The 26,538-nt window shown below is 38.8% G+C and overlaps 1 protein-coding gene and 1 pseudogene across 2 annotated transcripts in view; both read right to left on the minus strand.

The window, feature by feature from the left end:
* The window catches only part of Fyb1 (FYN binding protein 1), a 111,264-nt gene that overhangs the window by 69,994 nt on the left and 14,732 nt on the right, over window positions 1-26,538 (minus strand). For both annotated transcript variants that reach the window (XM_076856203.2, XM_076856201.2), the window contains exon 2: window positions 23,969-25,124. In XM_076856203.2, coding sequence (XP_076712318.2) covers window positions 23,969-25,097 — 1,129 coding nt within the window. In that variant the 5' untranslated portion in view covers window positions 25,098-25,124. The remainder of the gene's footprint in view (window positions 1-23,968; window positions 25,125-26,538) is intronic.
* On the minus strand, window positions 8,769-9,309 carry LOC143400036 (mitochondrial import receptor subunit TOM20 homolog pseudogene; annotated as a pseudogene).

Below are 26,538 nucleotides of genomic sequence, written 5' to 3' on the forward strand. Positions count from 1 at the left end.
AATTTAACTTTTCTTAACCCAGAATCTTCCAAATATATTTGAATCACTTTTCCTTCTGTCACATTTGTGTGCATAAATCTTTTGAAGAACTTCCCTAACCCCTGCTTTTTTTTTTTTTTTTTTTTTTTTTTTTTTTTTTTTTTTGGTACTGGGGATTGAACCCAGGAGCACTACAGCACCAGCCCTTTTTTTTTTTTTTGGTACTGGGGATTGAACCCAGGAGCACTACAGCACCAGCCCTTTTTCCTTTTATTTGGGATAGGGCCTCACTAAATTACTGAGGGTGAACTTGAACCTATGATCCCCCTGCCTCAGCCTCCTGAGTCACTGTGATTACAGGTGTGCAACACCATACCCAGACCTGCAAAATTCTTAATAGACAGGAAATACTGAGTTAAGAACCAAAAATTAATTGCATGTGTGCTGTTGCTTTATAGTGCTTTGAGCAATTTAGGGGACATGAGGTTTTTATAAAGCTCAGATAAAACAAAAACTCAGACTCCACAGTCAAAAGGCCTGGGGTTGGACTGTGGGGAGAGCTCAGTGGTAGAGCGCAATTTCAGGTATCCCTTGCCAAAAAAAAAAAAAAAAAAAAAAAAAAGTTTTAAAAAGGCCCAGAGTTCAATTTTGACTGTATTTCTTACTTGTTGTGACATAACTGAGTAAATTATTTAACCTCTGAACTTCACCATCTTCATTGCAAAATGGAGAGAACCAGAACAGACTGTGATATGATGTGGTGACAAAAGAAGAAAAGGAGTGATAGATTTTCCAAATATAGTACAAAAATGGGAGCAACGCTTAGGTTTTTATTTATTTATTTTAACTGCATGAAAATTTAAAAAAATTACAGGAGCTCTGCTGCTCTGTTTCTAATAATAACTGATGTTCATTTAAAACTTTTTTAAAAGAGATGTTACCTGGGCAATTACTAGTAGGTGTATAACAACAGGTTTCTTCCTTCCAAATCTTCAAAAGTATTGCAATTGTTTTCTGATAATTTTCCCATAATTTAATGATTCTTTTATTTTGGGAAACAACTCATCTAAAGAACACACAGAAAATTTGCTAAGCTTTAAAATCTTCATCCTAGACCTGGCTTTCAGAGCATGGGTCACAGAATAGTCCATATGCAAAAAACTTTCATATAAATGTAAGGTAAATGCTATTCTCACACTAGCTAGAATAGCATTTTTTTCAATCCCATAGTAAAAACAAATAACCTTTGCAGAGTGCTTAATATGTCAGGCACTGTTCTAAGAGTTCTGCTATGGAAATGTTTATTTACTCTCTCAACAACTTTGTGAGATGGGCAGCACTACTGTTCTCATTTGCAGGTGAACTGATGCAAATTCTTAACTTACCCCACATCTGTCAGCTACTCAGGGTAGAGCTGGGATTCGAACCCAGATAATCTGGTTCTAAAACTTGCTCATTCAACTGAGTACACTCTCCCATGGGGTAGCTGACTTGGTCAGGATTCCAATGTGGGAGCAAGAAACATGGGAAACAGTAGAAAAAAAGTAAAGAAGACGTGATCTTCTTTTCCATTTCTAGGAGCCAGGGAATACATACATAATAGGGTTTATCTTTTTTAGCAACTTTTTACTTCTCAAGACTCACTGCTTCTCCTGCCAAGCCTCTAAGTTACTGAAGAGTTCACTGCAGGGCACTGCCAACGTCTCATTGTTACCCAGGCATCTGCAAGTGATGTCAGCTCCCCCAGTTCCTCTCCACAACCTGTGCCCTCTTCCCTTGCTTGCTTGGTATCTTCAGGACTCAGTTGAGGTGTCATTTCCAACAGAGAACCTCCCCTCCCCAACTTACCTAGACTATTTAAGTCTCCAAGCAGGGAGAGCCTTGTATTCTTCTTATGTTAGCACTTATGACATGATAGTTAAGTGTTCATTTGTTTGTCCATGGATCCCATTAGATGGTACACTACAGGAGAGTACAGACCCACTGTCCTATCTCTGTTGGCTCCCTAGGGTCTAGCTCAGTACCTAAGCACCTGGTTGGTACTTAATACTTATTTATTGCTAAACATAACTATACTATTCTTCAATGGATTTCCATGTCCAAAATAATTATTCATCACCTACAGTTTCCTCCTTCTTAGTGCATAAACAGGTAAATTGCTGCTGGAAGAAATGAGAGGAGGGTGTTTCTACTGGAGCTGTGCCTCTTTGGCCTCGTTGCGCCAGTGCCCTTCCCCAACACTTCATTCCTATCCCATTCCTCTCATCCTTTTGTGTTAGGAGGGATCCCTTAAAGCAATACTGTGATGAGCATGTGCAGTTGAGTGCTGGGCAGGACTCTCAGGGAAGCCCCTACTGCGAAATTGACTAGCTCAGGACGACCATGAGGGCAGAACTCTCACCATCACTGTGGTTATCCAGCCCCAGTCTTGGCTGTTTAGGGGAAGAAGGGATGGAAACAGAGACACAATAACTGCAGTTGCTCTTACTGCTACTGTCTCCACAAAGTGGCGAAAGGTATTAGGCATTTCCCACTGAAGCTGGGCTAGCTAAAACCAAGCGCAATAGGGATAGAGGGCAACTAGAAAGGGTCCTGTATGCTTCCTACCTTTTCTGCTTCTAATCTTTGTTATAATTTTGTAAAAATTCCTTTTACTGAAGCTGCCATAGTTGAACTATATTACTCTACATTTTCAGTTTTTGTTAACTATTAGGTCAGTATAAATCTAAGAGAATATATGTTGGGCATGGTGGCTTGTGCTGTAATCCCAGCAGCTTGGGAGGCTGAGGCAGGAGGATCACGAGTTCAAAGCCAGCCTCAGCAACTTGGCAAGGCCCTAAGTAACTTATTGAAATACAAAATTAAATTAAATACATTTAATTAAATACAAAATTAATTAAATACAAAAAAGGTCTGGGGATGTGGCTCAGTGGTTAAGCACCCTTGGGTTCAATCCCTGGTGTGTGTGTGTGTCTGTGTGTATTTTTCCATATATATCTGGAACAGAAATTTAAGTATTGGCTCACTAAATCTGTCACCTGCCCATTCATTCAACTAATGCTTGCCATGCAATTAGTGCAAGGGTGTTCTGGTGGGCCTGAGGAAAACCTTGGGGATGAGTAGGGTACGATCCTTGTTTGCATGGAACTCACAATACACAGGGGTTTGGCTGCAGAAATAGCTAACACCATACAAAATGTAATACATATGATATTATGGGGAATGTTTATTCAGTTTAGAGATGTAGGAACTGAGGTAGTAAGAGGTCATTATATCAGTGATGTCTAATAGAAGGTTCTAGGATGATGGAAATGCTCAATATTTGTGCACTCTATGCTACAGCCATTAGCCACATGTGGCTACTGAACATTTAAAATTTGGCTAGTATGACTGAGAAGCTGATTTTAAATTTTGTTTGGTTAATTTAAATTTACATAATCAGTGTAGCTGGTAGACACCATGTTGGCTGCACAACTCTAGATAATATTGTTTCAGACAGATAGAAGTACAAGAACTCAGAAAAGCTTTGGGTCCCAACAGGCAGGCTAGAGTATCAACCATGTGCAGAGAGAATTGAACCTCCTATGAGCTTCAGACCCTTCCATTCCCTGCCTATTTGACATCTTAAAGGCATCTCAAAGACTCCCCAGAATGAAAAATAAAAATCTCAATCCTCTCTGAATCCTGGTTATTCTCTCAAAACCTATAATCATTGCTCAAATCAGAATCTTGGGAGTCACCCTTGAAATCTCCTCATTCTCATCCACGTGATCAATCCACCAATTTCTAACATAAGCATCTCTCAAACTCATTGTATTTTTCCATCTCTAATGACACCTCCCTAGTTCAAACCTTGACCTGAGTTATTCCTTCTTTTGGTCTCCTACTTATTTTTTATTGTAGAATAAGACTTAGCATGAAATATACCCCCTTGACAGTAAGAATATGAGACAGTATGGTTGACATTAGGCATGATATTGTTCAGCAGAACTCTAGAATTTATCTTGCATGACTAAAATCACACACTGGTATCCTAAATACGTATACTGTTGCTAGAACAGTTCTTCTCTAAAACCAAATCTGATCAGCTCACCCTCACGATTAGGTTAAAGTCCAGGTTCTTAATCTGGCTTATTAAAGTTGCCCTCTGCCTACCTCTCCAGAATCATCTTGTACTGTTTTTATTTTCTTTTCATTGCAACTGCACTCTACTTCCTACTGTTCCTTAAATAATGTTGGTATGAATGGAATTCAGGTGGCAAGTACAGATAGCATTAATGTGCATGTCTGTAGGGGGTTTTCAAATATCATCTACCATGGCAATGTGGTTATACAAGATTTGAGAGAGCTCCCAGAGCCACTATACAGGTGCTTCTAAGCAATACAAATGAAGGGTTTTTATTTATGCCTGAGGTCTATCTTTGTTTAACATAAAGCATTAATTAAGGAAAATTACTAATTTTGTCAGTTGTTTCAGGAACATCTTATCATCCTCAGTAGTTGTTGAGGGCAGAATTGTCTCCTTAGGAAAAAGGAAACAAGCAGCAGGTATAAGCAAGTAAAGTTGACGGAGCTTGTCCTCAGAGGTCTCTATGCCTCCTGTTGTGGTCTTGGTCTTGGTTTTGTTTTTAGGTAGGTTTAGACCTTAGTCCAGGAGTGGCTGCATGCAAACTGTCTTGAGTCACAATTGTAACAAGCAGGGATATGCACTGCACTTGTTGCACCTATCCTGAGGGCACTCACCTCCTGCAGAAGAATTGGAGGAATTCCTAGCACAATGGGAGATTGCATACTGTCCAGAGAATCTGCAATACTTCTTCACAAGTAGACTGCCAAACATCAGCTCTCCTAGCAATTAAGGCAGCACAGAACCTAGAACAAGATGTTCTACAATGATTCATACTAACTTCCTGGCTTTCGGGATGACTTTTCCTTGGTTTCACTACCCTTTCATTCCTACTCTGTCCAACATGTTCCTCAGGCAAATAAGTTTATAGAAAACAAGCTGTTCTGGATATTATAAAAAATTAAAAAAGCACTTGCCACTTAAAGAAGGGCTAATTGGATTTAAAAAATTTTAATCATACGTGTGCATAAGAACCTCTGGGGGAAGTTGGAGATCCCTAGCAAAGGAGCTCTCATTCAGGGAGGGGAGAAGGTGGGGATGAAGTGGGGGTAGGAGACTAATGAAGTTGGTTCACAGTCCACACTGGGAGAAATGTTGCCTCCAGGAGCCATGGGTCAAAAGGAAATGTTCTAAAATGTATCAGGTAAGATATATTGAGATGATGAGCAAACCCAGTCCTGTTTAATACCTTAGAAGAAAAGGCAATTTTTGATTTTGAGGAAGAATGCTAAATTATTAAAAATTGGTTTTCTAGGTGAATTCTATGACCACACCGGAAAATGTAATTATATTTTCAAAGCAAACTATCTAAAGCAGACAGTGGTCCAAGTTTCTGAAGTGAATTATAATTCAACCAACTTATCAATGAAGTATAAAACATTTTGCAATATTGTGCTTAGGATAGAATTAAACTTAAAATAATAAGCAATTCAATTACTTTAACCAAAAAATGTGTTTGATGTGCTTTTTTTTTTATCTACAAAGAGGTATATTTATCTTAACAGAACAATAACATTGTTGACTGTTTAAACCATTTAAAAATATTATACTATGAAATTTTAAAAATAGTCATATAGGTTATTTGATGAGCTTGGACATGAAAATCTTTAACTGTTGGGTGACACAGACTATAAAAAAGATTAACTTTCTTGCCTTTTCTAGAAAATTCCCTAAGAATTTCTACATTGGATGATTGGTCTGTTGAAGGAAAAACTAATTTTTTATTCCTAGAATATGTTACCAAATGTGCTTCTGCCATTGAAAACAATACTTGTATTTTAAAATTCTTTGTTGAATCAAGATGCTGAAGTAACTTCCATTAATTTGCTGGTGTGACTTAAACAAAAAATCTCTTCAGTAATTGTATTTTTTGTTGATTGACCCTTTCCCCAAAAATTTCTTTTTAATAGTATAATAGAAAAATACTTGCTGGATATATGTTTTAAAACTAGTGCTTCTCTCAAAAATAAAAGTTGATAAAGAGCCTGTTTTGACCTACTTTAAAAACTGTACACAAAGTATATGCATTTTACTGTGAAGTATTAATTAATCTCTAACCCTTGGACACCTTTGAACATTACTATATATTCATTTTTCCTTAAAGTGTAAAGTACTATAAATAAAAAGCAGAGGCTGGGGTTGTAGCTCAGTGGTAGAGTGCTCACCTAGCAGGTGCCAGGCCCCTGGGTTGGATCCTTAGCACCACATAAAAATAAATAAGTACAATAAAATAAGTATTGTGTCCAATTGACTACACCTAAAAAATAAATATTAAAAAACAAAACAAAACAAGTTAGACCCACATTAGTTAACTTTGATTTCAACTTACATAAGATTAGTATTTATAAGTCTGGAGTCTAAGTCAAAATCCTTTGCTGGATACTATTTAACTTTAAAAATTCCAAATAATCAATTTATGACCTTTGAAGGACATGTTTCTCAAAGCTCTTCCTTTAGATCTTGTAAGTTCTAGAGGATTAGAAAAGCCACTCATTAAGCAAAGTCAGTTTTTCCTGTAATATAGTTTCAGTGAAGACTCCAGATACAAAATTGGCTTCCTTTTGGATGACTGTTTTATTTATCATTACTAGGTGGAAACTTTACGTGGTGTACATATCCTGTCAAAAAATTTTCGCTCTTTCCCATTGTTCAAACCCAAACTTCATTGATTCTTTTAATGTAACTCATTAAGTATTTCCCTGCTGTTAATGCTTCACAACAGTTAAATGTTCTACTAATGGTTTACCCTTGAGCTACCTGATTAATCCTGGTCAAGATGATAGGCTAAGCTGCATGCCATAGCAAGCTGTGCTCACCCTCAACTTCTAGAAAGGATAGAAAATGTAACTGACTTAAACAACATAAAAGGAAACATAATTACACTGGGAAAAAAATAAAGTAAACCTACAGAAGGCCAGAAACCATGAGGGACCCATAAAAGGCAGGTTTGAAGAGAGATCAGATCAAAAACGAAACAAAAGCTCAAGAGAGCACAGAAGAGAGTACCATCAAAGTGGGAGCCACCCTGAGAGTGCTCCACATTCAGGGACAGAGAATTCTGGGAGCCAGAAGTGGCCTTGGGTGATCACTTGAGCAGAGTCAGCTGGGTCTTTGAGTGCCACACAATAGAAATAAATACTGAGCACACTGACTGAGCCCTTGGGAGGGTGAAGCTGAGTCGAGCTCTGCTGCCTGCAATTTCCAGGAGCAAAGGGGAGCAACTGTGTTGAAGATGAGCCACCCAAGCACCTCACCAATCTCTGGCTTCACTAAATTGGCTTTTCCCCCAACCCAGTTGAAAAAATAGAAATGGCAGACAATCTCATTGACTCCACCTACAAACCTGCACACAAAACCAAGAATCTCCAAGTACTAAATAGGCAACACAAGAAAAGAGAACTCTGAAGTTAACAAATAGAAGAACTGATATCAAAGGAAACAGAGATATGGGGCAGGAGAGATGCAAAAAGATACTGCACATAAGAAGATCAAGCCGATATGATAATATATATATATATATTTTTTTTGCCATTAAGTACCAAGGATCTTTATTTATTCTCAGTTCTGAATGGAGTCCATGACTCAGATAATATGCCACCATTTGAAAATAAAAGGTCCCATCAGCCCCAATCTTCCCAAATCTTTAGTCACAAGATCACACTTCATTCACCACACAAGACAATCAAGCTGAAGAATTAAGGAGGTACACTGAAGATAAAAGCAAAAATGGAATCATCTTACAAGCAGATCATCCCAATTATTTAAAAGGTTAAGTTTCAGATTAATTTACACAGTAGTGACAAAACTATTTAGTCTCAGTGAAAACGAAGACAGTCATACCATTTAGAAAAGATCAATTCAGAAATACTAATTCAGGCAAGCATGCAAAATTCAGAATATTTTTTTAAAAAAAATGCAAGGCCTGGCTGCACAAATACACTCAGGTGAATTGCAAACTGAAAGGGACCCTTGAGGGATCAGCAGACCAGTCTCTCCTTCTATGAATGAGGAAAGTGAGCAGACACATACTGGCAAAGCTCATGTGGCGACACCAGGTGCACACAGATCTAACTCCTGTTGCCACCTGCAACCCCATATACTTAAAATAAGGATATAATACCCAGAACACAGAAGCCCACTGATTTAAGTAAAAGATTTTAGGACCGATACACAGGGAGGAGGTAAAGTTAACACAGCACAGTAGCACACCTCTCAAAGATTTAATGCTTCATTTTCACAAACAATAAAGTTTCTACCCAATTTTCTGATTTATAGTAAAATGTACTAGCTTAAAAAATGTGCACTCTTCACACTTTTTTGCCTAACTTTTACAACTGAGAACTGTCTGTTTTTTAGCCCAAGAAACCTATGCCATGCATACACTTTAACTGCATGTCTTAGGAATACATAAAATCTGTGATATTTTGGTAATTTATAGTGTATTATAAAATGAAAAGCTCTATCAAAATACACTTTTCACTGGGAAAAATAAATAAAACAAATGAATGGATCTACACAAAGCAAACAATAACTTGGGTAGACTTCAATGTAGGACAGTCTATAACAAACACATTTGCCCGTATTCCCCCAGAGCTGCTCATCTTCCAAGTTAACAATTTTTAACATTTTTTATCTGAGATTTTATTATGTTGACGTTTGTTTCTCATTCCACATCATCTTCAGCCAAGCTCTGAGCACTCACAATTCTCTAATTGTTGGGAGCTTAGTCAGAAGCATCTGGAACACTGGTGGTGGAAGAGTTTGCTGTAACACTTGCAGCAACTGCGGCGGCTGTCCACGAACAGCAATTGCGTTTGTCAGATGGTCCACACCTTTCTCATATTCACCTTGAGCTCGCAGCTCTTCACCAAGTTGTGTTTCTTCAAGGAAGGACTTCTGAACAGCTTCAGCATCTTTAAGGTCCGGTAACTTGGAAAGCCCAGCTCTCTCCTTGGCAAGCTTCTGTTTCTTTCTTTGATCCCGAAGCCTGTTCTTGAAGGTGGGTCACTCCGCCTTTTGCGGTCGAAGTAGATGCAATATTCCATGAAGAGCGCCCCACACTCGCTGGCGGCGATGGCGCTGCTCCGGGTCCACCATCTTCCCTCAGTGCGGAAAAGTCGCCGCGAGCACTCGAACCAGCCTCGCTGCCCGTCCAATAAAACATTTTTTATGTTGCATTTAAATGAAACAATGTGATTTAACATCTTCCACAACTGGATGATATTTTCACTAGTATTGATTGATAGCTATAGCAGCTGCTGATGACTACTATCTATTGTTCATCTATTTTGCAATTGGGGTCTGTATTTGAACTTTATCTGCTTTTCTCCCCTAAAAATATGATTAAATTTCTGTCATTGATTTGAATCTTTATGGTGTACCAGGAACTGTGCTAAACACTTGTTCTAAATGTCCTTTTAATCATTGCAATAACCCTATAATATAGAGACTTCTTATCTCCATTAACAGATGAGGAAACTGAGACTTAAAAGGGGAAGAACCTTCCTTGGGAAACCACAGCAAGTCACCCATCTCGTACTGAACCCAGGTGCCTCTGGCAATAAGAATCTGCTCTCATCTCTCCTCCATGAAAAATAATTGTGAAAGCTCCTGCGTTTTTCAAAATTAAAAAAAGTGCTCCTGTCTTCTATGCCTCACTTATCGTAGATCACTAAGTGTTCATAGCACTGTCTGAAAATCCTTCTATCAACTTCACGCAAGCTAAAAAAAAGTGTTTCCAGATTACAAAAATACAGTGACAAGTTTGGGGGGAAAAAAAAGTTTTTATCAGTGCCACAGCCATCCCTTCCTTTTATCATTAGGTTAACAAACACAAAGATCTGTCTACAACCTCAAAATATGAGAGTGCCTTTCTTTAAATTCATACGTCTTTGAAGATCTGACTAAAAATGTATTATTATAAGAGAACTCATCCTTTGTTTTAGAACAACTGCCTGGCTTTCTTTTGCAGTGGCCTAATTTCTTTTAAATATAATATGAACACAAGCCTATTTTAACCATTAGGTACTTAGTAGGCTAAAATTCACTAGATAATAAGATGAGTTATCTATATAGATAGTAGAATAACTGAGCAAGTCTAGTTGGGGCACCAATCAGATCTGATGCATAAAACACCCCAGTGATTTTAGTTTCTCTCATCCCCTAGCCTCCCTGGCCAATTTGGGAGGGTGGGAAGGGCTATCACAAGCATGGAGACCTGCCCAAGGAAAAAGCGGGGTCTCCTTGGGCAGGGCTCTGGGTTCTGCTGTCATTATGGCCTCTATCAATATAGCTGTAGCCCTTACAGTGACTTGCAGTTAGTTGTTGAGATTTTTCAAAGGCTCTTTATCTTTCACTTCCATTTTCTTCTTTGTCTTGAATACCACCAGTAATGCTAAATATTTTTTTTTTTAAATTTAAGTAATAGAAATTATATGGGCCATGGGAAAAACACTGTGCAGAAAAAACTTTCAGGTTAATTTCAGGCAAGGAAGAAGGAGAAAAAAGACAAGGGCTAGAGAACAGAAAAGGGAAGAGAGGAAAGACCAGGAAAGTAACAAGAGTCCTTGATTACAGGTGTTCTGTGGTGACATGCTGCTCTGCTCTTCCAGGCTGACAGTCAGTTGGTGTCTACAATTTAATTGCCAATTTTTCAAACAGTGGAGTGCTGCAGCCCCACAAGGGTTGCAGGCAGCCCCACAAGGGTTGCAGACATTCTCCTCAGGGATGCCTGGACCTCTTTATAATCCAGCAACCAAAGGGTTAATGCCCAACCCAACAAAGGACTTTCAGGACACTGGTGTCCAGACAATGCAGTGAGTGGTCAGAGCTATGCCACCCTAGATGTTAGATATTTGAATAGCACCTTTGCACTTTCCCTAAGCAAGCAAATGTTGAAGACCTAGCATAGGGTACTACCTGCTTGCTTAAACAGATTAGTCTCACTCATTTGCATGTTTTGATGTAATCCCTAACTTCTGGTATCCTGTCTCAGTTTTATTTAGTTATTTCTTTTGTGCTGAGAAAAATACCCATAGCTTAGAAACTTTTCCTCTCCCCATCCTCTCACCTCCATCCTCCCACTGTTGATGACACTATTTTTTAAATGTGATCCAGGAACAACTGCATTATAATCATCTGAGAAGCTTGATAACTCGTCCAATTCCTAGGTTCCAGCCCAGAAATCTTGAACTAGGAATTTTGGGAACATTCTTAATGCAACTTGAAGTTTTAGTGTCTTTGAAGAATTAAGTTTCAATTTTGAAAATTTTCTACTCCTTTAGACACATACCATTGGTCAGAACCTCAATCCAATTTGGCCACCTTTCTCCTTAAAGACCCATGTAATGTTCACAATGATCAGGAATACGTGTAAGAGACATTGGTTGGCTGGGTATTCTTGGCATATTTTAACTCAGGAAAAAAACCTCAAAATTTTCAAATCCCAGGTCTGGTAGAGGAAAGTCTTTCCAGCATTCTTATTTTTTAAAGCTCTCTAGTTATTAGGCTCTTGAAAATAGATAAAAAGATAAAATTACCTGAAACATTACTTTGAGATAAATCAGTTCCTGCTTTATTGGGACATATATTTGCCTCCATATGTTTGGTTCATCTGCAGTTCATTTCTAGTAACACAGAGACTATCAATAGCAATGTAAAATAAAAACCACTTCTCTCCTGGCCATCACATCCCACCTTCTCCTTCTGAGGAGAAGGTCTTTGGATAAGAAACTTCTGTTTATATGCAAGAAAGACAATGCAGAGTTTAAAGGTTTCAGCTAGAGTCAGCTGAACTATTCTGAGAAAAATGCACCAAAGAAATAAGAGAATGAGCCATAAGGGAGAGTCAGGTGACTGAATTGCAAAATAATTAGCCACCTTTGAAGAGCAGAAGTTGTTAGTATTCCCCTTTGAGCTTCCAGCCTCAATATAACATAAACTCCTCTGGCTTCTGAAACCTTCTTGAAATCTATCCTGTGGACAATTACTTTCGATAAGTGGTCTACAGTGACAAGAAAAGAAAATCGCTGAGACCATGATTGGGTAATAGTGCGAGGTAGCACAGGGGCAGGGAGACAGTCCCCAAACCCATCCAATCTAGAAGAGGCGGGAGATGGAAGCTGGAAGTGACCTTGAGAAATCGAGACCCTTGCTTGTTCCTTGATCTCTCGCACACAGCATTAGTTTTTTTTTTTTTTTTCCTGTAAAATATGGGGTGGTCTCTAGAATTGACTTTATACTGATTTTAAGGAGCTCAATAACATAACTTTTGTATTTCCTGTTTTAGCTTTTATATGTCCACATCACATTGACACTTGCAATTCTCTGTGTTTTCTTAGTAGTACAGAACTTAGTGACCTGTTTCTTTGTAGTGCAAAAATCAGTAACCAGTGGGCAGTGGGATTCACTAGCCCAAAATAAAGGAGATTTGTGATGATGGTAGAATAAGTAAAAAAGATTTTTTTTTAAAGGAATTACATCTTGGAAGAAGAGAAAGAGGAAGAAAGGAAAATGGAAGAGAGAGATGTTTGTGCTGGTCGCAAGAAGTGTTATTTGCTAGGGTTAGTGGCACAGGCTGCCTCACTTGCTAACATTCTACTCCAACAGGAGGAGCTTGAGATAGTCACTTAGGGTTTATTGAGAAAGCAAGATTCCCATGATAGTCACCTGGTGGGTTAGTTTCATGCCACTCATCCAGAACACAATTCATTTCTCCCCATGAGGACTAAGAATTTAATGCTTCAGAGAAATCAAATAAGCCCATTTCTATCAAGGGGTAAGGTTTCCTGCTTGCTAAACCTCTCACATCAGGTGGAGAAGTCTTTCTATTTATAGGAGCATGAATGATTGAAATATATCTTGCAGACTTGCCTTCTACACAAAACTATTTTTTGAAATATGAACGAGGAGCAAAATCATGGTTGTGTTTATGTGTGTGTGTGTGTGTGTGTGTGTTGTTGTTGTTGGCTTTCTAGTTCACTTGAGGTAAACCTGAAGCTGAAGTCTGGAGGGCAGGGAGAAGCAGAAGTCCTGGAGAAGCCACAGCCCAGATCTCAATAGCTGAGGGCACTTGGGGCATCTCAGCTTCTTCCAGGTGACAATTTTCAAGAGAACTAGGAGGTACTTTAGGACAGTAAAGACATTAAGGCAAACTGTTTTGGGCACTAATCCAGGTTTCTTTCCTTTCCTATTAATAGTTGAACACCTTTTATTCCAGAATAAGTTGAATAAATATTGAATTTGGTTTGGATGTCTGTGATATTTACTGACTTTGCTGTTTGCTTTTTTTTTTTTTTTTTTTTTCCGGATAGATTCCTTTTTAGTACCTGGTCATACTGATCATATTGTCCCACAGAGTGTTTTGAAAACCAGATGACTATCTTATTGTTGAGAATTTGAAGAAACCAAGAACAGAGATGAGAAGGGTAGTGTGTACCTTTCCTTACCTTCACAGACCTACTTCCACCCCGTAGAAAAACACATGCTCAGTTGCTGAGACCAACACTGAAAAAGCCGTTGTGGTGTGCAGTGGCGCAGCTGTGGAGATGCCAACTGTTGTCATGAATACAAACAGCTGAATTGACAATGCAGCTCCTTTCTTTGGGGAAAGAAAAACCTCATATGGTTTTTGGTTCACATTTTTTTTCTACAACCAGATGTCATATCTTCAGTTACTTTTTCTTGATAGTATCTATTTCTATTAGGTGATCTAGATTTTTTTTTAAACCTTTGATATGCCAGACAGAATGAAGTATGACCTTTTTTTCTTTGTTGGCAATTAAAACAGAAGAGAAAATATTTTTTTTTTATCATCTATTTACTAGTGGATATTGTAGCAGTTAAATTCTCCAATGTTTGGATCCATTTCTCTTCATTATTTATCATATGCTGAAGGAAATAATAATTTTGTTTATAAATAGTTCCCCTGGGATTTTAAGCTATGCCATAATTATCATGATTTTGCCTTCTCTAAAAATCTAGGAAATTTCCGGGTACTTTTATTAAAACAGGTAGCTGGGTTTCTGTTCCCAAGGGACAATTTTGTTCTTCCAATAGTTGGAGTTATTCTTTAGAGAAGTCAGTATCCTTTTGTTTTAAAAATTTTTAAAAATGCACAAAGACAGGTTTTTAGCATAGGAATCCAACATATCAGAAATAGTTTCGATCAAGGCAAAGACAAAGGAGCCTATAAAGCCACATACATATTCTAGAAATGTAATTCTTGAAAAAAGGAATTTTGTTTGACTTGGCTTGAAAATGACTTCAGTAGATTGTCAGAAGGAAGGCCTCAGCTGCCCAGGGAGTAGATGGGATCAAAATGTGGACATTTGTCCAATCTTCACAGCCAGTGTTTAAATTTGACTTGTGCAAGAGCAACTGAAGGTAAATCAGGAAGAGTTTTTGTATTTTGTTATTATATTTATGTGCATTTGTATTTGATCATTAAATTTTCATTTCATTCTTCTTGTGCAAGGTATAATTTTATTTTAATGCTTTTACTGTTTTGAGAATTATACAACTTTGATCAAATATGATGTACACTAAAAATTGTCTCATGGTACATTTCACACTGGGAAGGTAAATCAGCCATCATAAAACCATTTATTTATGTTACAAAGGGTCATATCCTTGATATTGTACAAATGCTACTAAAGTTGATATAATGCCAGCTTTTTGGGGCACTATTTCCATGAATCTTTTAAGCTGCTTAAACTTTATTAATTTTACCCTCCTGACCATGGGAACAGTTCTTAAAACAAGGAAAACTGTGGCATGTGTCCCTGAAACTGTGTTTTATAAAATTTCTGTTCTTGGAGCTGAGTAAAGTGATAGTTTCTTTTATGAACAGGATGGATCTCATTGCAAGGAAATTTTCTCTGTAAGTTGATTGGTAAATGTGGATTATTGTTGAACTAAAATTAATATTAGGAGAATAGCTAGTGTCTGAGCAGAAATTTTGAAGGTCAAGTTAAGTACCATGCAAAGAACTAAGAATTTAAATATGCCCTGGGGACTTTTGCTCCCTGCCTTTCCAGTACTGGGAATTGAACCCAGTGATGCTCTACCACGGAGCTATACCCCCAGTCCTTTTTATTTTTCATTTTGAGATAGTCTCACCAAGTTTTCCAGGGTGGCCTCTAACTTGTGATTCTCCTGCCTTAGCCTCCAGGGTGGTTGGGATGACAGCAAGTGCTTCTCCACCTGGCTTCCAAGGGATATTTAATGACAAAATGGCCAGGGCTCTAAAGAGAAGAAATTTGCTTTCCCCACAATCCAGGTGCCCTGGTAACTCCCTTCTTTTCCTGTCTCATTTTCCTCTCCAGTATTTCTGCTTATTTTCTAAGTTTTCGAGACAGTGTCTCATTAAATTATCCAGGAGGGCCTTGAATTCAAGATCTTCCTCTCTTGGCCTCCCAAGTAGCTGGGATTACAGGCATGCACCATGGGGTTCCACTCTATACAACATTCTATTTGCATCCTACACCAAGGCTTGGACTAGGATTGTTCCCAGGGCCTTTGCAGGCTAGCCAAGGTCAGACCCTAATATACCAGAGTCCAGTGCTCATCAGATAGCTGGATCCTGGCCCCTACTTCACCTTAATTGTGCCCACAACATGCCTCAGAGTAGGAGACACGGGGAAGGGTTGAGTTAGTCATCTAAATGTCCTTGGCCCGTGAGCACAGTTGGAATGAAGGAAGGCACGTGGCAGGCACTCAGCCTGTGTTAGTTTCCTTTTTGCCCTCTTGCTGCCTGCCTTTTGAAGGGGTGAATTTCTTTTAGGAAATGCTGCCGATCCCTAGATTATCATTATAAAAGTACTTAGCCGGCATTAAATAATGGGGGGGGGGATGTGCAGGATGTCCTTCTTCAAATTCCCCAATAAAAATAGTGAAAACAAAACAAGATAAATATCCCCAAATCACTACAGAAAGAGAAAATAACCTCATGTATAAACTGGAAAAAAAAATATGGATAAGAAAAGAAATAGAAAGTTCTAGGGCTAGAGGAGGCAAGCTAAGATCCCCACCTGCTGCCTAGGCCCAGAAGTATTACTGGGGGGAAGACAGTGATTCTAGACCAAACTGTGAATTCTCTCTATTATGCCCCAGTTGGAGAATGGGACCTGGGGTGAGCGAGCAGCTAGCGGGAGGTTAATGGAAATCCACAAGAATAAAAGTCCTAAGTACCCCCAGAAGCAGAAAGGAGGTCGGCTACCGAGGAGGCTGGCCATGCCTTGGTATGGAGCACAGAAATCCAGGTCCCCACTGAAGACTTCACAGCAGACCAGCACAGCTCTCATCCACTCTGCAGCATAGTGCATTCAGAGCAACACCCAGAACTCAAAGGCAGTTCTGAGGGGAAGATAAATTTATCACATTGGATTAGAGTTTGAAGAAGCGCTTGTCATCCATGTACCAGATCAAAAGAAATAGTGCGATCCTAATGCATATGGAACAGAAAATCCCAAGAGCCTGAGAACAAAGAGGAACATCATCTGTCATGACGACAGAATGATCGACACAGACACATTGTGGCTGTTTCTGAACCTTAAAGACAAACATTTCTCCGAGAATCCAGGCAGAAAAGCAAATCAATTTCAAAAGGGAAATTGAGGTTGGCCCCACACTTCTCCACAGTTGAATTAAATGCCAGCATTTCAAAATAGAGACCATGTCCATTGCTTATCAAAGTGATAAGGAAACTGCACATATAAAAAATAAAAGTCCAAGGTTGTTGTTGTTGTTGGGATGTGAAACAACAGTGAACAGTTCAAGAGAATAGGGTTTAGACTGAGGAGTAGACTCATCTTAGAAGAGCAGAAGAGACAACTTTGGAATTTAGAGAAGACTGACATAGGGAAAGCATGTAAGATCCAACCAGGGATTTGAGTGGTTCAAGAGTAGAGTCTTTCGGAGACATTTCTCTTCTTGGATTAAACCCAGGGGAACTGCCAACTGGTTAACGATAAGTGGCTCCCAAAAGTTTCAACCTGAAATGGAAGACCTAGAGGTGTTATGGAAAAATGCTTTCCCAGGGATCAAGAAAGGCAAATGAAACAAACTGGGCTTGGGGTAGAGCTAAAAGTAAACTGGGCTTGGGGTAGAGCTAAAAGTTAAGAATTCACACTAGCCACAATGTGCATGCCAGGCTCACTGGAGAATGAGAGTCTAGAATTACATGGTGAGGGCCTTATGGCAAGCTCCACCTGAACCACACTGCACAGTGATGTCCAATTCCAGTGTGTGCGCTGGAGGGCTCTGCCTCCAGTGTTCAGTGTCCTGAAGTAGTCTAGTCTGGGAGACGTTAAAACAAAGTCCTGATCTCTGCTCTTCATGTCCCTGTTCTTAGATTCCAACCACGCAGTGGTACATTAATTCTTGGAGAAATCCCACTATAAAGAAAACCACTTATCACCAAATTTCTAAAAGGTATTTGAGCATAGAATCACTTTTTCCTGTAATGGCTGGAAGCAATACTTGGAAAATACTGCCACACACTGACATTACGGTTTTCAATATGGGCTTTGAAAATGGGCTTTCATAATCTAATAAGGTCAGGCTACATATAAAATAGTACATATAAAAGGAGAATGAAGGTACAAACAAAGTGATAGCTTCAGGATCTGTGAAGGAAAATCTTACCCACTCCTAGAAATAGCCTGATTCCATCACCTTCTAGAAGTTTCTGCCACATACTGGTAAAATAGCCTAAGATTTTTATTTTATTTATTTCTTTTTGGGGTTGGATTGAACCCAGGACCTTGCTGAGCTACAACCCAGGCCACCACAAGCTTATTTTGATGTCAAGTTGCTGTAGTTGGATTAGTTGAAATGACATATACACAGGTGGAGAGGGAGCCTGCTATTCTTGTAGCCCTTTGTTAATGTTCTCTGGGGCCCTGGCCTTATCTCTGTATCTCTCAAGGTACTTAACAGATCATTTGTACAGTTGACATGTAGAAAAATTGGTCTTGGTTTTTCTCCAGTATCAAGAACAAGACTAGGAAAAGGATTGAACTGAATATTTCCCAGGTCTTTACTAGCTTCTATATGCAAACCAACAGTCTGTCCCTGGGTTCTTACAAATTCAAACCTTGTGGGTCATCACGTGTGTATTGGGAAGAAGACCCTGATCACTGGCTTGGGAACCAGACAGAGCCAAAGGAAAAGTGAGTTCAGAGAACATTTTGATATCTTGGAGGTTTTTTTAAAGAAGTTTAGGTTTTCATAATCTTAAATGGTTCTTGGAAAAAAGTTATTAGCTCCATGTTCAGGAAGCAAAGTGTTAAGAGTTAAGCCTACAGTTTACAAGTGAGTGAGCTAAATGGATCTGCAAGAAAGATGCTCTGTATATCATTCATTGTGTGTCAAAGCTCCATTCAAGTGCTTGTCTCCATTGAGTGCTTGTCTACTGGTAAGGGTTATTCAATTTGTTGAAGTTATTACTATAGCATTAAAATTTTACTCTGAAAACTCTGGGAGCAACTGCCTTCTGGATAAATAGACTTTTGTAGAGGATAAACCTAAGATATTGACAAAAATTTGTATCATTTCTGTGCTCCAAATGAGAGAATGATAACCAAATTTCTTTTCATTTTAATGACGTATATAGTGGTATTTATAATAATAATAATAATAATAATAATAAATATTTCAATCAGAAGTCACAGAAAGGAAGTAGAACAAAGAGCCTTTTTTATACTGATTTTTTTAGTTGTAGATGGACACAATACCTTTATTTATTTATTTTTATGTGGTGCTGAGGATCGAACCCAAAGCCTCGCACGTGCTAGCTGAGTGCTCTACGGCTGAAAACAAGGAACCTTTATGCATCATTTGTGTGTGTTTTATTATCTCCTGCTGTTCTACGTTTCAGGAGAGAAATCTCAGCATGGGGTGGGGTAAGCAGTGAGGACAGAGTCCATGGAGTTGGAGGGGTGTGAGGATCAGCCATGGTTAGTTACACTACGACCTCTCTTTGAGTTTCAGTTTCCTCACAAAATTTCATTTAATAGCTTGGGAGAAATAAAAAGGGAGGAGTGTGTATCTGATGTATGAGTAGCCTTCAATAAATGATTATTATTTTAATAGCTAATATATTGGACAGATGGTGAAAGATGAAAGTACATCTGGGAAAAGGTTAAAGAAACCGGATATTAACCTGAAAAAGAAGAAATGAGGCAGAAAGATATGAAAATAAAGTTTTCAAAGTCTATATTGTATAATTATAATTAGACGAAGCTTTAGTTAATTTAAATACACTCATAATTACCTCTAAACACAACAAAAATCTTGGAGTAAATCTCTATATTTTTGCTCCAATAGGTATTTATTAAATCTTGTGGATTAAAAAAAAATAATGGACAGACATTTGGCAATAGAATCTCATTTTTTTATAAAGCATATCATCTCCTTTCTTTTCCATTTTTTCATAAGCAAATGGACAAATTTTCTAATTATACCAGGCAGAGAATAATTTATCCTGAAACCCTGTGATATGAAAATTCATGTCTAGCAAGGTGTATTTAGGGCACACATTTGTTAGAGTTGAAGAAAAAACTCCAATGTCAGAAAACTTTAGGGTCTCTGGCAGCATGCCCAGAAACATCTTCCCCAGAAGCTGCCAATTTAAGCAGCTGGGGCTGATAATGATTCACAGCAACTGGGACAAATTTCTTTTTCTTCCAAGCTGATAGATAGGTAATGGGGAAGAAAACAGTGGTACCAATTTCAGGGTAACAACTATCAGTGCTGGGTTTGCTGTTTTTCTCCCCTTCTGGCTGGAGTAGACGCCTTCCCTTGGACTCAGTTTGCAAGAGGCAGCAAATCTTGGGGTGACTGTTATCTGGAGCCATTTATCTGAATTGCATCTGTTGCTCTATACCACCTCTAGTCTGGGAAGAGGGCTTCTGAGTGAAAACATTCTAGGGAATTCTGGTGGCAAACCTTTCTTTCAGCAATGATTACTTAATCTTCATCAACATTTTATATAAATCACTAACAAATTTACATATCATAAACAAAAGCATATAAAATGCAGTTTATAATATCTAGAATAGTCTTTATAATATAAAATTATCAATATGTGATAGACCTTGCAATCAAATATCAATGCAACTGAAAATAATGAAAGTATTGACAGTGCCTACTCATTTTGCTATTACTATATGCCAGATACTGTTAAGCACTTTAAACACAATCTTATTTAATATTTATTAACTCTATTATTAGTCCCCAACCTATTAATATTATTAAAAATTGATAATCCAGACACTATATCTTGGCTTAACATGAATTAAATAAAGCTGCTCTAACATCTGAGTATGTAGCTCAGTGGTTGAGCACTAGCCTAGCATAGATAAGTAACTGGGTTCAATTCCCAGCACTGCAAAAATAAAAACAAAAAATTGCTCTATCTATTTCATGGGATATTATAAGCATTAAAACAGATAACTTTAAGAGTCCTTTGATTTAAAATTATGTATGTATTTGTAATTACATATGTAAATATTTAATATAAATAATATGCATACACACAATAATAAACATGTAGTCATGCACAGTATATAGAGGCAGGAAGGTATGTGATAAAATATGAACTTGGAATCTGAGGACCTGAATTTTAATCTTGGATGTATGATTTTGGGTAAGTCACATCTACTGTCCTCAACCCCAACTTGTGAAATGCAAGAGATACTTACACTTGTTGAACTTTTAAACTATCTTCCCTACCTAAAGATTTATACATAAAATATACCACATATTGTATACATATATACTTACTAATTTGCCACTCAGGTACTCTAGGATGATAAAGAATAGACTCTCAGAATTCTTTGTTTTGCTTCAAAAAATTTTAATTCTTCTCCAACTGTTTATCTTGCTACCTGGATATTATATAACATGAACATGTACTTTCTAATTATGGTATATTTTATACCTTCCTAGATATAATACTAAATTATCTCATATTTATAGTATGGTTTAGGAAAAGCAGCAGCAGCAGGATCAGGAATCCATAGACCTGATGATTAACAAATTTTCTGTGTTCATAAAATAAATGCATATTTTATTACATGTGCACCAGCTTATTTTCCTGCAGCATTGTTTTCAACAGGAAATGTACAGAAACTATGCAAATTGTTAAATCAATTAAGCCAGTCATCCATTTACCGGAATATTATGCATCTCTAAAGAATAATTTTTTACTCCTTTTCAAGATGTGAAAAGATATAAAGAAACTTTGGATGAACATGTACAAATTAAGAACAGTATTTTCTACAGGACAAGGGGTGGGAATACCCAACAAACGGCAGACCAGGGCTCAAGGTGACTTTTCTTTCATGCGTTTTTGAGCCAGAATGTAGTTTCTGTTTCAAAATGTAAAACAAGTTAGATACTTTAAGAAAAAAAAATGTAAATGCCTTAAAAGGACATTATTCAGAATTTGAAGTTATGAATCAGATTGCTTTATCCTGACACCAAGTTGAGGTCAGTTGACACTGAGAGAGATTGAGTTTTGATTTGTGGGAGAGATAGAAGAGCGAACAGGCTACCTTTTGGAGCACAATGTATCTTGAGGGAAGGTTTCATCGATGACAGTATCTAAAGTAAAGATTACTTCTTGGGCATCTGGACAACAGTGAGGGAGGCCAGGATAGAAAGAGGACCGGGAAGGGGAGGAGGAAGAGGACAAGGGTAACGCTGTCTATTTGGCAGTTCTGCCTGGGTCCCTTGTCCTTCTGTTACACTGAGAACCACTCAGTGCTGAGCTTGCTAGGTTGGTGGGGGTCAGAAAGAGGTCCTCCCTAGCATTTTAAGAAACTTATCCAAAAGCACGATACTGAGCCACATGTTAGCACCAGGTGTTACCACCAGAAGAGAAGTGGGAACACAGATGGGGGGGCATGCAAGAAAATGCCCCCAAATATCTGCTTAATATAAGAACTATTTCCCTGGCATAAACTCAGAAGCATAAATGAATGTTACGATAGTTTTTATTTGAGGCATAGAAGAAATAAGGTAGGGAAATAAGAATCATTTAGAGGTTCTCACAACAATAACAGCTCTGAGTTACAAATCAGCATCAGAACAAGGTGACAAATGAGGAGACACCATGTGTAACAGGGTTGACTCTTTCTAGAAGATGGATGGATAATCACAGGGTCATTCCAAACTTGGTTTTCTTCTCTCTCTCTCTCTCTCTCTCTCTCTCTCTCTCTCTCTTATTCTGGGGACTTGACTCCAGGGGTGCTTAACCACTGAGCAACATCCCCAACCCCTTTTTGTATTTATTTAGAGACAGGGTCTTGCTGAGTTGTTAAGTGCCTCACTAATCTGTGAGGCAGGCTTTGAACTTGTGATCCTCCTGCCTCAGCCTCCTGAGTTGCTGGGATTATAGGCATGTGCCAACATGCCTGGCCTTCCAAACTTGGTTTCTTAATGGAGAATTTGATCATTTATCTGTTTACCAACAAGGAATATGCTGATCTCAGGTAGGTGATACACAAAGGTTCCAGAGTGCAACAATGAAAACCAACTGTTAGAGCTGGGCATGGTGGTGAACACCTATAATCCCAGCCACATGGGAGGCCAAGACAGAAGGATGGTGAGTTCAAAGCCAGCCTCAGCAACAGTGAGGTGCTAAGCAACTCAGTGAGACCCTGTCTCTAAATAACATACAAAATAGGGCTGGGGATGTGGCTGAGTGCCCCTGAGTTCAATATCCAGTAACTTGCCCATCCCCCCCAAAAAATAAAAAGAAAAACAACTGTTAGGACTAGAACTGCTTTAATTAGACCATAGTTTTGTTAGGAGAAAAATATGACCAATAGTGGTATGGTCTCTGTAAGCATCCTTTTACCAACCCCCTTACAATAAACAACAGCTGTATATCATTCACCAAAAACATGAATCATCCCAGGCACAAGCTTTCCTCATTATGATGAAGGGTTGCAAATCTTTGCCAAGTCGTTCAGTATCAAATTATGCCACATGCCATTATACTGCAGTGATATCTCTGGAAGAAAACTAAACTACTCACCCAGAAGGAGAATAATGTAGTATAATTTTCTAGCTTTGTACTACTTTATGAATCAGAAAGTTTCAGAAAGCTTTATATTGAAAAAAAAAAAAAAAACAACAGCTAAAATAGGAAACACACAGGGCCAGTTCCTAAGAGTCCTATTCCTCTCTTATTTAAACCTGAAGAATGGTGTTGATATTTGGAAATTATTTGGATAAGGGTTTCTCAATCTCTGCACTATTCACACTTTGGTCTGGATAATTCTTTGTATCAAGGGCTGTCCTGTGCACAGCAGGATGCTTAGCAACACCCCTGTCCTCTACCATCTAGAAACCAGTAGCACCCTCCAGTTGTTACAGTAAAACTTGCCACCAGATATTGCCAAATGTCCACTGATTGTCAAAATTGTCCCCTTTGAGAACTTCTGACTTAGAAGTTTGCTCATTTTCTGTCTAGCTCCTTTGCGGTCGTAAAGGTAACATACCTCAGTCTCTTTACTGAAATGAAACCCAAATAAGGAAGTAAATGCAATAATTATCATTAAGCAAATTCACTTACCAATCATATGGACCTACTTCCTTCCTCCTCCCATATTCTCCCCCCAAAACCCAGCCCACCAAGGTATTTTTTCATAGAATGCTTACATAGAACTCAGACTTCAACTTTCTCAGAACTTTCACAAAAACAGAAAAGAAAGAATGGAAAAGAAAATTCATCCCATATACACAAGTACCAGTTATGAAATCATTTCTTGTTAGAAATGTTTCCCTGGGAACTGAAAAATACCCTTTGCTGTGAACAAACCATACGGATTAGCAAACAAGAAAATAACTCACTGTTTGCAGAAGCAGTTTTTTGGAATCTTGTCAGGTCCACATTTGGTGGTCTGCTGGGTTTTTGTGGAGGTGGACCCAAAACTGACAAGGGAGGCAATGGCTTCTGCTTTGGAGTTGTTGAGTTTTTCTCTTCCTTTTCCTTCTCTTGACTTTGGCCCCATGGCCCCCCCACTGTCACCTTGGAAGGTGCCTTAGGGAACTTGGCAGGAGACGCCCCTGACTCCTCCTGGCTCACTTTGCTCAGGAAGATGTTCTTAGTAGCATCTATCTTCCTCTCTTCCTTTTTCTCTTCACCATTTTTGGAGAGCCCTGGGCTTCCTCTACTGGCAGTGGGTTTCAGGACCACTCCAGGAAACGGGGAACTTGAAGTGTCACCCCCATGGCCTTTATTTTCAGGGTCTTCCCTTGGGGGTTTTAAAGGGCCACTCTTGGACTTGGCTCCTGGGGATGGTGAGGGTCCTTTCTGGGCAGACAGGTTTCTTGTGGGGCTCTCATCCTCATGGGAGTCCTCCGCACTCAGGGATGGCTTCTGGCCAAAGGCAGGCTTGGGGAACAGGGCCTTGGGGTCATGATCTTGTGAGACTGACGCGAACTTGCCTTTAGTCCCCGCCAGCTTTGGGAACACTTGCCTCTGTTCATTGTCCTGAGCTGGAGGAGCGGGTCCCGGCTTGGGGCCTGGTGTCTTCAAGTCTAGGTCTTGGTTCCCACCATGAAGGGAAGGCTTGTTTCCAGGAGACCGAGGAAACACAGGTTTCGAATCTTCTTTGGGCACATTGATGGGCTTGGGGCCTACGGGCTTCAGAAATCCCACTTTTGCTTCAAGGTCTCTGGTGGCTGAGTTTGCCGGTGTTCCAAATCTTTGGCCCACCCCAGTAGGCTTTAAAAATGGGGGTTTGGGTTCCTTGTCAGGCTTTTCCTCAAAAGTGGGTTTCACAGCCAGTGGTGGCTTGGGAGTCCCAAACTTAGGCACGTTGCCGGGTCCTGTGAGAGGGCTGGCATTTTCTTGGTTGTTGAACAAGTTCTTTCTTGCTTGTATTCCTGAAGGGGAGTTTTGCCCTGTGACTTTGAAGGGCCTGCTGTTGACGGAGACCTCCTCTGTCGGGTTGCTCCCTGTGTTAAACTTCGCCATGAGGGACTTCACATCTGCTTTTCCATCCTACAAGCATAGGGAACAAAAACTAGCTGATAGCCAGAAGTCTCACTTGCACAGTTTAAAATACTATACATTAAAGGGCTTCCTGGTTTGAGGCCAGCAGCATTGCTGATTGGTTAGCAAGATATTGTAACATTTAAGTTCCTCTATGGCAAAATAAGTTGTGAGAGTTTCTTGAAAGGGGAGGACTATTGTTGTGCATGTACTTTTTTTTGGTCTTCTCAGAGTGACTTGCTCACGTTTACTTAAGTAACAACTTATCTTTTTTCTCTCACCATTTTTTCTAACCATTTTGTTTGATTTATGCTGACTTGATACTTATCTACTGTTTTTTTTTTTTAATTTCAAATATATGCTGACAAATTCTTCCATATTTTATAGTTGAGACTCTTAGGTGGAAACTACTTTTAAAAAATGAAAGTAAGCTTTTAAGTTTCTACCAAAGACTCTGAGTTGTAAATTCAGGTTACACGCTTTAAACAGCATGGCCAGGTTTAGCATCTCTGTGGTTTATAACAGTTTTCTTGTTCCTATCCACATTTAAGGTCTTTTGCTGTTAGGGAGATGTGGCAGAACACTCCTTTTATAAGTAATAGAACAGGATTTGCTAAGTATTAATAAATCTTAAGTGCTGATATTTCAGCTATATCCAGACTAGCAGCAGAATGTGCTTACTTTTAGAACTAGCTCTCTCTAGGGGACTTGGTCTGGAGGCACACAGGTACAGGAACAAGGACACAGTTTGCACTGACTCAGAAGCCTCATTTCCAGATCTTTTTTTCTCCATTTGTATCTCTTCTACACTGACATTTATCTCTTCTACACTGACATTTATCACTCCTTCTCTGAAGTCCTGCTACATAATCTCTGCCCTTCTGGTCTAGGTATTACTTAGCAAAGATAGAAAATATCCACCTTGCTCTGTGAATATAATCCCATGTAATCTGGGAGAGTCAATGGTATGATTTTGATTTTTCCTTCTCTTAACAGGTAACAGTTCAGATTTTCTAGCTACTTTAGAAATGTTTGAAAATTTGAAGCTTCTAAAAAAAAAAATCACAAAGATCCACTTTGGCCATGACAATCTCTTTTTTTATGCTTTAAATTTCACCCAGAAAATGTTTTTCTACTTATCACCCCACCCCCTTCACCACCTGTTGCCACACACCAAACACGTTTCATCTTTCAAGGCTCCATGCAAATACCACAAAATCAGACTCTGCTCAGGTGAGAACGTCTGCTCCGTCCTTGTAATTCATAATGCACTTAGATTCTGTACACAACTCTATGTCTGTTTCCTCCAATAGTAAGAATCACCATGTAGCATGAAAGGGCTTAACCTGATTCTATATTCTCCTTATTCTTACAGCAGTTTTAACAGGATGGCATCATTCCACTCCATTTCACAGGAAAGAAA

Source organism: Callospermophilus lateralis, chromosome 5, assembly GCF_048772815.1.
Source record: "Callospermophilus lateralis isolate mCalLat2 chromosome 5, mCalLat2.hap1, whole genome shotgun sequence".
Lineage (NCBI taxonomy): Eukaryota > Metazoa > Chordata > Mammalia > Rodentia > Sciuridae > Callospermophilus > Callospermophilus lateralis.